The following is a 12347-nucleotide window of genomic DNA, read 5'->3' as shown; positions in this document are numbered from 1 at the left end:
ACCCTGAGATACAAACAGGCTGATGAGTTTGTAATACCAGCGTGCAACAAAAAAATGGAGCTTGTGGTTTGTGAGGTCAAAGAACTGAGCTGCACTATAGCCAGTTTTGTTGAGAGTTAACTCAGCTGTTTCCTGTGCCTGCATCCTATAGAAAGGAGAGATGGATTTCATATTTATCATGTAAGAAATACAAGCTTCCCAAACATGAAGACATAACTCATGAGAACTAACCTAGAAGAACAATTCTCTTATACTAGATACCTGCTGCTCAAAATACTGATTATTAATATTTCCCAGTGACTAAAAACAAGATTACTTTGGTCCTATGACTGCACAGCTGACCTTCAGCGTCGCTGCGTGTCAAGCTTAGCTGCACAAGCATCAACCACATTATTATCCATATTAAGTTGTTAAGCTCTCCTAGGCCACTGCTGTAACATGGCATTTTCCTGCTCTCTACAATTAAACGCAAAAATTCGTCACAACAGAGAAAGGCTAAACGTTCAGATCTGGGCAGCTTTCTCAAGCTAATGCAGGCTGTACAGCTTGCAAAGCTAATGCAATTGCTCAGGAAGCCATGACATGCTGGGATGACATCACACCTAGCGTGCACTGAGGCCTGAGGACAAAGGCTGGATGTTTACAGCCAAGCCAGATAGAATTACAATTCATGGGCTCATCACTTCTACAGAGTCTTTGTATCAACACCAGGACAGACTGGGAGCTTTGTCAACACCAACACTTCTGGTGCTTCAGTTGCAGAATACAGCAAAAGGATTGAGTCTCATAATAAATGTACCAAAAAACAAAAACAAAGAAAGAAAAGCTCCACATTCCTGCCACTGGAACAACTGGCATTACCATTAATTACCCAACAAGGCTGTTTTACTTGCACTGCTCGATAATCTTCACCTAGTTTCACAAACCCCCAGCAATACTGTCCTGACGTCAGCATGAGACTTCAGCTGCTTCTCTATTTCTACAACACTGTTTCAAGTGTGAAGTTACTACATTAAAAAGCAAACCCCCAGCCCACAACCCTCCCCTGGCCAACCCAACCCCACAACACCTTGCTCACACCCCTGACACTGCCACAACCTGTGCACAACAGCTGCTACACCTAACAAAGGAACACAACATGCCCACACATTTTATTATGGTGAGTGGTCAGAAAATTCACTTAAACCTACATCTTCAGCATCACAGCTTAAAGTAACTGTTACTCACTGCCACTTCTTAATTTTCTTTGATTTTTTGATAACCTTTGATTGAGTGCTATTTTTTTTTCTTCTTTGAAATCTCCTTAGTAAACTGGCTAAATAAAAGTCAGCCAACAGCATTCCATTTCCTAAGCTTTGGCAGAATCTCCATCATTGACAGAAATCAGTACCATTCTTTTTACATCTTTTTAGAACTTAATTACAAATTTTCCCTGTGTTTTCATTAGGAGTTCTCTGGGAAGCTCTTTTCTTACCAAGACATTCAGAAATCACCATTTATGATGCAGCCCAAAGGACACTGATCACAGTATGGTATTTTGACACTTCATTTTCACATTTAGGGAAAAAATTGCACTTCTACATATGAAAGAATTCTAATTTCCTTAATAAACTAACAGAGCAGCAATGCTGTTTTACATAAAATAAGTATATGCAGTGGGAGGTTTAAAAGTCAAATTTAAGGAGGGTGTGGAGGGGCATGGTGAAGAGAGTAAAGCCCTTACCCACCTGCCTTTGATCAGCAGAACACCTGCACTTTGCTTTCTTTGTGGATTTGAAGACTGCACAGGACATACCATTACCTGCTGCATGGCTAAATGCACATCGACAGCAAGACACTTTATTCACTGGAGTTCAGCCACAGAGAGATCCTTACCTACCCCAGAAAGCAAGCTTCTGTTAGCTTTAATTTTCTTACAGTCTTCCTGAAGTCACAGACCAACATCTGTACCAAAGCATGAACTTTGAAAGGAACCTACATCAACTGACTAAAAAGCACGCATCTTTTAAACACAGAAATCATTGCAATACCACCTTGAAGTTCAGTGACTGCAGCCTATGCTGCCAGACGATCCCAGACAATACTGAGTGCTCTGCTCAGAGCTCCAGACACTGCAAAAGCTCAAACATCTTCACAGAGGCAGGTGACAGAATGCCACAGCCCTTATCCTATGCAGGTTCTGCTCACACGTTCATCACTGAATACCTTCAGAAGCACATCATAACACACGCATGGCTTTCCTCTCCAAAACATTCTCCAGAGAAGGACGCAAATGTAGCAGAGTGTGCTGCTTCAGAATTGTTTATGTTATTAAATACAGCCACAGCAGAGAAGTCAGCGTCGAAGGCACGTGCCTGGCAGAAGGGAAAGGCCATCACAAATTGCATCTCTGTGGAGGTACCTGTAACAATCACAAATTGTTCCAAGCAAAAATAAGCACAGCTTTCTGCACAAACAAGTCCTGTTGACTGCAGAAGGCTACCAAAGAAAAACAGAGGAAGGGAGAAGGCAGTGCAGATCCCCAGGAAAGACTTCACTAAATGCTGCCTTCCATCCAGCACATACAACAACCACTAAGCTTGTGACACGACCTAAGCTATGTCTGTGTTACATCCATGGCTCTATCTAGGCACACACACAGCTCACGCATACATCATTACCTTAGAAGAAGCCATAACACACACAAGCAAAGCAGCAATGACAAAACTTTACTTTAAATGGTTACAAACATGAATGCAGATGTGGCATCACAGCTCATATGCTTCTTAGGAACAAGTCTTCGCACTTAGTCAGTTCTTCAAACTATTTTGTCTACTCAAGATGTCCCACCTGCTGATTCTCACATGTGGAACTGCACAATACCTTTGGAAAATGAGCCTTAGTGGACTGCTTTATCAGCTGCTCAACAACTCACCCCATAAAGGCAGCAGGCTGTATGCTGCCCAGCATGCCACATCCACACACAATTAAAGTATCAACTGAAAGCATAAATGCAAAACGGTCACTTTTTTGATAAAAGCACAGTTACTTATCTTTATTTTGAATAAACATTTTATTCTTCAGGTCACCACCATAAGGCAATATGCCATCAATTCATCCACACAAATTCACAGGAAATGCTCTTAACGCTTCTGTAGGGACCCAAAGTCAAATGCAGCAGGTCTCTGCTCAGCCCTGAAGCTACACTACACGTGGTTTTGCTGACTGCACTGCACATGGCAGCTGTTGAGGAGCAGTGTGAGGTCTCCACAGATGGAAACTGCTGTTCAGGATCAACACAGAGAGTGAGCTAAGTAACATTCTTCTGCCAGTATCATTGACAGATGTATCCCTGTGTGCCTGTATTCTCACCTAACAGCTGCCAGGGAACGGGTGTTTGAGAGCTCACAGTCCCAGTGCATTACACAAGCACTCAAGCTGGCAATGGTTAACCCAATAAGAAGCTGGACACATGCACTGATGAGAAAGATGCTCTGACAATCTGATTCTGCAGTACTTTGCTTTCACCACTAGCAGAGTACCTTAAGTACCAAATTTCTGAAGGAATTTCAGTTACTGGAAACTATCAACTTAAAATCAAGAGTTGTTAATCACCTGTTTTTGAAACGATACCTCTTCTGAATGTATTTATAGGCACTATCAAGCCCAGTATGGCTTCTAACGAGGTTAGAAGCAGCAGTTATAGCTAAGTTCCAACATGCCATGCTCTACCCCTGCCTGACTCTTCCCGGCAGATGTGCTCTTGCCTTTAGCACTTTGGACATGCAAAGCCCAATGACACTTCTGCTGCCACCCAAAAACCCAGGCTTACCCTTCTTCCTCTCCAGTCTCTTTATCTTCAGAAGTGCAGGTCTTTCAAGCATTCAGTCAACCCACTCCGTACCACTGAAGGCATGGTGCCCTTTCCCCCTCACAACCAAGAGCCTTCCTCTTTCCTGCAGCCCCACAACAGGCTCCAACCTCTCACACCCACTGGGACTGTGACTGCTGCTAAGCCACCTACCTTCAGGTTACTTCATTTACAGTCACTTGTTCTCTTCTTTGAATGTGGATCTCCAGTATTGTGGAGTTCCACCAACATTTACCATTAAGAAGCTAAACAATTCATTCTTACCACAGACACTTCCTAGCTCAAAATTCAAGGAAACCCCTGACACCTTGAATATCACTGCAAAGGAACACTTCAATTTTCTTCCAATGCCACTATGCAAGTTCCAACAGAGCGTATCTTCCCCCCACCTTTCTGAATACTCACCAAAGAAGCTATCAGAAAACCTGCAGTTGTGAAACACTCTCTCTCAGAGGGGTTAAAACTCAGAGCTCTGGGATGAAGGAGAATGCTAAACTTCAAGAAACCCTGTGCTTGTTTCTCTGCAGTTACTTCAAACACCATTCAGAATGTCTTGCATGCATGAGATAATGAGAAAGGTAAAGCATGTAGAATCATGACTTTAATACCACGCTCAAAGACTACTGCTGGAAACAGGAAGCTGGCACCACATGGGCTAACAAGTATGCTTATTTCCAGCAAGGATCAGCTGGGAGCTGCTCTGTTCCCAGTAATTCCAACCACACTGAATGCTGGCTGACGTGACATCTGAATGTTACACAGCATCTCCTTACTGTAAGCAGCCATTTAGTTTAACAGCTGTCTTCTGGGAGCAGGTGACAGTCATTTTCACTTCTGCAGAGCTTACAGCTGGAGAAATACAGAACATTTCTTAAATCATAAACTAAGAAGTCTATTAGAGATGATCTATTACCATTCATAATCCAAAATAAATAAACGAACTTGAGCCAGGAACTCAGGGTTTCATAACCTTTCAATATAGAGGCTATACAGAGGCAAACAACCTGACACTGCCCAGCAGCGGTTCACACTGAAGCAAACCTGAAATAGCAGTTATTTCTGTTTATCAGCCTCTACAAACATCTGTTCCTATTCAGAAGTTTTGACCTTCTTTGTTGCTGCTTTTCAAATGATTCAAACACTATCCAGAGAATTTCTCCGCATTTCTATCTTCCATTCTCCCGATAGGAACTGATGTTACAAATGAGCTTTCACTCCAGTTAGACTGCTGGAGTCTGCTTCTCTCAGTTTAGTTGTCACTGTAGCAGATCAGACACTGGCATAAGCCCACTGGATCAATGCTGGCTCAGGAATTCCACACACAAGCATCCCCGAGCACCAATGAAAGCCCAGACAGTGCTTGGCAAGCAGCTCCCCATCAGCAGTGCTGGCTTCAGCAGTCTTCCCCAGCATTCACTCATTCCTTTGCCCTCTGTTATGCTGCTACAGCTGTCTGTGCAGCCACACAGTGAACCAGACTGGGAAATTATCCAGATCAACAATGACCAAGTAAAGAATTTCCATGTGCCAGCCAGGTCCTTCACCCAGTAAAGTCAGTTCTGGCCACCTCACAATTTACATAGCCTTTGCTGTCTGCTGCCAGCAGGATTACCAAGCACACAGGACACAATCATACTTTGTTCTTCCTATCAGCTCTAATTTTTAACACTAATTTTTTTATATTGAAGGTACCAAACTATCAATGAGCAGTATCCATGGTAGAATATAGACCAAATGCCCACAGATTTATTCTCATCCATGTCTCACGGGAAGAAGTTCCATTATGTGAGCACAAAAGATCAGCTCTATCGATAACTCCTGATGTCACAGCGTTTCACTGCAGACAGATTGCCATAAAGGATCTGGAACTGCAACTTTATTTTGAGAACAGGACACTCTTTACACACTACTCCCTTTCTCACACTGCACTGACAGAAAGCTTTGACAGAAGAGCTGGAATTTTATCCCTTCCTCAATAAAAAAAAAAGTAATGAGAAGAAACTAAAAACTAAAAAATAAATCAATCAATTCAAACAGCGCATCCTCTTCCTTCTTTCTGGTGGCATAAGAAGATTAACAGGTAATGCCAATTGTTAACACTTCAATTTTGACACTATCCACTAAGAAAAATCATAAAGCCATGACAGATGCCAACTGAAAATTGGTGGCAACACAAATCAAATAACCAACACAGACCATGAGATGACTCTTAAGAAGTGAATGAGTAACCCCAGTCAAAGTTGCAGCTTCTTTAAAGTCACAGAAAATCAGAAACCTCATGAAAATGACCAGGTATCTTTCTGTCTTGGACAAAAGCCTCTCAAACAGTGAACAAAGAAGCGTGCTGAGTAAAGAGAATATAATTCTTTTCCATAAAACTTCTTCCAATTATCGAAAGGCAGAGAGAGCTCCTGTGAGGACAACAAACAGTCCCAGTTCTGAAACAATTACATAAGTAATTCATGTAAGTAGCCTATTTGGAGTAAGTGCTATTTCTTAAAGCCTCAACATATGCTAGCACTGATATGTGAAGCCCACCACTGTGGCATTCTAGGATATTTTAGGCACACTTCACACCTTATACAGGGAAGAGTGCAACCGGCCTGCAAAGTCTGCAGTGCTGGCTGCAGCTTTTCACACATAGCACAGCTAAGCTGTAGCATCAGAGAGTTAAGTCCTACGTCTTCTAGAGATAAACCATTCCTCCTCCTCACAGTATTTCTTTTCCAATTACAGCCTTGGTATAGAAAGAGAAGAACACTCAGTCTTTGCATGTTAAATAAGACTGGACAATTTCTAGTGTACAAGCATTATCTTTCCTAAGTTACTGGAGTGCCCTCCTTAGAAATCAAAGTATATCTAATTAATTCTAGTTAGAGAAATATGTGTTATCCAGGTAGAGTTGTGTATGCTTTTATTTAGTCCTTGTATCCACATGCTGCAAGACAAAGGTTTCAGCCCTGCTATGGAGTGCCTAGTCACGTTTAAAAACATAGCTGTGGTTTGAATTGGAAGCCTCGTTCATTATGCGGTTAGTTCTGCGTACAAATAAATAACCTCCTTAAAAGTCTGTCAGCTGCCCAGGCATTAGCTAGGAGTGTGTTTAATATTGAAACCTCGTGCCTTTTAAGAATTATACGATGTTCTAGTATACTCACTTTCAGTACATAACTTGCCAAAAGCTTCAAAGGTGACATCTTCCCATCCATTCTCGATTAGAAGGGAAAATAAAGTTTCCTCCCCGCAATTGCAGTTATCTATACACAGGAACCTTTCCAAGTATCTTCCAACTCTGATTTTGCAGCAGGGTATTTTTCATTAAAGCAGGAGATTTTTCTCTCCAGCAGGGAAGCAAGTGTATAGCAGAGTCAGCCTGCTCACATGGACTGAAACTGCTGATGTGTGAAGGATATCATTACATGTCACAGCCCTGGATCTGTTTGGGTGCAAAATCCACTCCCACAGAGAGCTGGCACAAACCCTATTCCTACCTACAAGAGGTACTTTAAGGACTCAGAATTCCAGTGGAAGTTTTGTGTGCAACTGGAATGATACTTTAAATATATGCTGTGAACCTCAACAATAGTTAATTAATTATTAACTGTTATTAAATATTATTAACTAATATTAAATATTAATTAATTAATATAAAAAATATATATATAAAAAACAGTGTTCTTTTTCCGGGGGAAAAAAACCAAAAATGTGCTCCTTTGTTTTTTAGAGTCCAAAGCAGCCTTGCTATTGAGAAGGGGGGAGAAAAAGCTAAAGATTGAACTGTACCACACCTTGGAATACTGTGACTTTAAAGTTTCACAAGTTACCAAACTGAGACTGCAAATTGTAAAAACACTTACCTAAATGATCAGTAAGTAACACACTACTGTAAGGCCACTGATTTGATACTACCTCAAAAAATACAATATATAGTCTTGGCAAGGACACTAGCTCATTGAATTCAAATGGGATACTACTGCCATGTGAAAAGAGCCTGAAAAGGAAGAAGAAAAAAAAAAAAGGAAAAAAAACAACCAGAAATCAGACTCCAGAACAGAGACACCACTGCTGGCACAACAGAAAGGGAATGTGAAGGTGCACAGCCTGAACAAGTTCAATAATCAGACAGTTCTGAGGCACAAGAAGCAATGTTTCCGACAGATGACTCCACCCTACAGTGTCTCTTAAAATCATCAAATTAACCATTTAAATTCCAACACAGGTAGCAAACAGAAAGGAGGCAGATTTAGAAAATGTTTGTTTGTCACTTCATTAAGTAGCAGAGCTATCAAGCAAAACACATCTCCCTACACAGTCAAGCACTGCTCAGTAGCACAGGTAGAGCAGTCCCAGGGCGCTGCAGCAAACGCAACCGTGGCAGTTCCACAAACTCATACTGCAGACACTCAGGATATCATCTCAGAAATTCCAGGGCTGATTCCTAGTTGAGCTGTGGAATTCAGTCTAGGGCACTGGTGGAGGAGATCTATGCAGTTCCTAAGCAGATTCTCCCTCACCTCTCCAGGAGACTGTTTGCTCTGTCCTCTAGATCCAAGAAAATAAAGGGATCCATTGTGAGAACTGGAGCAACTGAGTAACCAAGTCTCTCTTCAGCCACAGTGCAGCAGCTGCTGGAAGCTCCCTTCCCTACCAGATTATTCTCTATCCACCAACTTCAGTGCCTGTATACACTGCTAGACAGCTTTCACTTCAGCTGAAATACTGAGGTGCCTGAATAAAACCAACCAAAAAAAAGTAATTATTGGGTCTTGCGCTTCTCTCCCCCTTAACAGCATCCCTAACTGCCCGGATGCTCCAACCCATGTAAGCTCTTGCTGAGTACAAGAAATAGCCTCAAGAATTTCACCATTACTGTAGAGGTTAAACTTCTAGGAAGCAACAAACAACCGAAGTTACCTATGTGCACTGCAAAAGTAAACTGTTAAGGTAGCAGCATCTACTGCAGAGGGTGAGTGCCCTCCCCAAAGAAAACATTCACCAGTATCTTTATAGCCTTACCAGCTTTTTTTAGCACCATAATTTCAAGTTATAGCTCCCATGGTAACTTGATTCAGCTCTCCAGAAGCTATGCAGATCAGTTGAAGCACAGCAAACTAGAGCTACACCTTTCCAGTTTACAGTACCTACAGAAATAAACCGGAGGCAAGCAGGAACCTGGGCCAACAGATTCATTGGCTGGGGGAGGAGGAGGAAGGAAAAACTTCATAGTGAGCTCTAACATCTCAGTCCAAAGCCCAGGACACAAGTCCAGCAGTTATCGCTCTTTTTGACTCTCCCAGGAGCTTCTCACTTGCCTCTTGAGAGCCACCCCCTGCATCTGAAGCTGCCCTCTCCCACTTATTTTTAGCAGGTAAGTAAATAGCCACCCACCTCAAAGTGCCAAAAATTAATCAACACTGGAACAACCAAGCTGCTTGCAGGCAACTGTGAAACACAAGTTTCAAGAAGTTCAGGCACAACTTCTTTTTAAAGCAGAAGTCTTGCGTCTGTAGTTTGAAAAAATCTTTTCCTGATCTTTTTTGGAAGCAGATATCACAGTTCTGACAGCACACACAAAGTCTCCTGATTTCTAGGGCAAGTGACTGCAGTAGCCAACTGCAGTTGCAATTTCCTCAATAAGACACGACAAGGCCAGGAGTGACCTCAGCCTGTATCTCGCTGTATGGCTGGGGCACACCTCAAACCAAGGCTGTAAGCAAGAGGGCAGAGTTCTATGTGGAGCAAGAAAATTGCCTCTGAAAATACTTCGGGCAGAGAAGCGTCAGAAGCAGAAACGCACCACAGCACAAATCCAAAGCACCAAGCTCTTCAGGCCTCCCTCCTAGGCTTCCCTGTCAGCTGTCACCTGACAAGGAATAACGCACTGAACTCGGCTGCCAGCTGAGGACACAGTTATCAGACCTTCCCCTTAGTTCTTAAGGAAGAGAGTTAGGAGAGTTGTGATCATGCTGTGGGGAGAAAACAGACAGGCTGCTCCCTAACGAAACGCTTTCTATTACATAAATAATACTTGAGAAAAGCTGCACAATCACTTGTCTGATGCACTGTATCTAAACACAAGAACATTGATGTATTTGGCTGACTTTACTATTAAATGACATCTCAGGCTTTGCAAGCGTATGGGGTAAAGCAGGCAGGATCACAGAACTGACTTCCCAGGCTGTCAGCTGTGAAACTATAACTCTCTTAACACGTCTCTTTCTATTTAATAAAGTAACTTCAAGACAAGCGAACATCCTGCCAAGACAGCCAGCCCCGCCTGGTCTGCACACACGTTTCTATCTTTTGAGCACTCAGATATTTGGACTTGCGCACAAGTTTCCACCCCACACTGCTTGGAAATTGCATACTTTTATAGGCAAAGGACAGAAGAGCTGTGGAGCTCACCTCCCTCAAACACACAGCGCGACTGCATGCTCACCCAGCCAAAACTTTTCAGTGTTTTGCTCCTAAGCTGAACGCTGATAGGGCGTTTAGGTCTGCTCACAGCTGCGACACGGAGACCTTCAGCACTTGTGCACGAGTCGGACACCGATCCACGCAAACCCTTCGGCAGATTTAGGCCCTATCCGTGAACTTTTAAAGACTTAGCGCACAGAACGTTTTATCTCGCATCCCTCCTGCTCGTTAAAAACAAACACCGAAGAAAAAGGAGAGAACGACAGAGCCCCTCACGTCTGACAGCGCTGCCGGCACAACTTTAAACGCCGCCAGCGCAGCGAGGAGCCCCGACAGGGGACGGCCGCCGCGCCGCCAGCCCCCAACACGCGGCAACGAAGACCCGCGGCCCCCGCCCGGCCCGGCAGCGACCGGCGCACCCGGCACGGCCCCGGCCGGCCGGCTCCCCCGCGCCCTTTGTTCCGGCCCGAGGCGGACCGCCCGCTCCCGAACTTTTGTTTGCGGGCCCGGGCAGCGCGCAGCCCGAGCGGCCCCGAGGCGGCGGAGGCCGGAACCCCCCACCCGACCCCCGGTCGTCCCGCGCCCCCCGGGACGGCGCCGAGCCCCCGGCCCGCACCGTGATGTTGCAGTGGATGGTGAGCGGCGGCGGCGGCGGAGGGCCGGAGCCCGGCGGCGGCGGCAGGAGCACGAACTGGCAGTGCAGCTCGTCCAGCTTCCAGGAGACGATGCGGAAGCGCTCGTGGTCCTTGTCGAAGATGGACTCGAGGAACTTCAGCTCGGCCTTGAGCCCTGACACCGACATCCTGGCCTCATCTCCGGGCCCGGGCCCGGGCCCGCGCCGCCTCGCCTCGGCCCGGCCCGGCCCCGGCCGCGCCTGCGGGGCGGAAGATGGCGGAGGGCGGGGGCCCGGGGCAGCCCCAGCGGCGGGGGACGGCGAGCGGCGGCCCTTCGCGCGGCCTCACGCACCCCGCGCTCTCTCCGAAGGGCGACGGCGCGGCTCGCTCCCCTGCCCGTTCCCCTTTCCCTTTCCTCCCGGCGGGCTGGGCCAGGCCGGGCCCGCCCCGCCCTGCCCCGCCCTCCCCGCGCTAGGCCGGCCCCGCGGCCCGGGACGCACGCAGCAGGGCTGGCCGGGCCCGTCCCCGCTCCGCCCCGCCGCCGCCCCCGGGCTGTGCTCCGCCCCGCCCCCCGCTCCCCGCCATCACGTACCTGCGCTCCGCACCACGCGCGGTCCCACCGCCGCTGCGAGAAGTCAGCCCGTGTTCCCATGGATTGGTACGAACAGAACTCCGCGTCCAGCTGAAATGAGGCGATAGAGGCCAATTAAAAAAAAACACAAACACGAGCGTTTCATTGAAGTTCCTCTGTAACAGTTCATATATTTCTATCTGTCCCCTCCCCCGAAGTCTGAGGGCAAAGTGGATGCTCACAACACTGAGGGACAGAGGCTGCTCCTAGCTCTGCTTCTTCAGGTCAAGTCCGCTCTGTATCCTCCCTCCCTCCTCCAACACTTTCCGTCACTGCTTTATCCATTGACAGTTGTGTGTTTGGGGATGAGGACTGTCTCTCAAATGGCACAAAGGGATGGCTGCAATGAAGTCACACCACGGCAGAGAATTTTTGCTGTTTCCCAAGCAGCTTTTAGTTAATGTACTGCACACACACATGCACACACCTGATGTTTTTTCCTTTTCCTTTGTAAAAATTGATGTTTTATATAAAACTCCTTAACTCCAGAGGAACTGGCAGCACTACACAAACTGCAACCTGGATCTTTTCAAGTGGTGAGAGCTCCAATCTCAATCCAGAAAAACAGTCAAGCGCAGGCCCAGCTCCAAGCACTTGCATCTGTGGGCTTGACAGCTCCTGTCCTTCCCCATGGAGACCATGCTTTGCTACCACAGAGGCCAGGAAGGAGCAACAGCAGCTAAAAGCTCTGCATGAAAAAGGCCAGGAAAACCAAGGAGAGTAGAAAGATACAGTTTTATTATTTCTTTTTCCCTCAAGTATCATTTGAAAGATGCCTATTGTAAAGTGAGTGCGACTCAGCTTTCCTAGAAGGGCTCAACTGCATTGGCTCTGA

General features: G+C 45.8%; 1 protein-coding gene across 2 annotated transcripts in view; it reads right to left on the bottom strand.

Moving 5' to 3' along the window:
- The window catches only part of UBE2Q2 (ubiquitin conjugating enzyme E2 Q2), a 36763-nt gene extending 25200 nt beyond the window's left edge, over nucleotides 1–11563 (bottom strand). The window contains exon 1 of one of the 2 annotated variants that reach the window (XM_048956215.1): nucleotides 11474–11563. In XM_048956215.1, the coding sequence (XP_048812172.1) occupies nucleotides 11474–11533 (60 nt within the window). In that variant the 5' untranslated portion in view covers nucleotides 11534–11563. Of the gene's footprint in view, nucleotides 1–10883; nucleotides 11286–11473 lie in introns of those variants that run through there. The other variant, XM_048956214.1, reaches the window with a different exon arrangement.
- Nucleotides 11564–12347: the final 784 nt, after the last annotated feature.

The sequence above is a fragment of the Lagopus muta genome, chromosome 10 (genome assembly GCF_023343835.1).
Source record: "Lagopus muta isolate bLagMut1 chromosome 10, bLagMut1 primary, whole genome shotgun sequence".
Classification (NCBI taxonomy): Eukaryota; Metazoa; Chordata; class Aves; order Galliformes; family Phasianidae; genus Lagopus; species Lagopus muta.
Note: the sequence above shows the minus strand (reverse complement) of the source record. Positions and strands in the feature narration are given on the sequence as shown.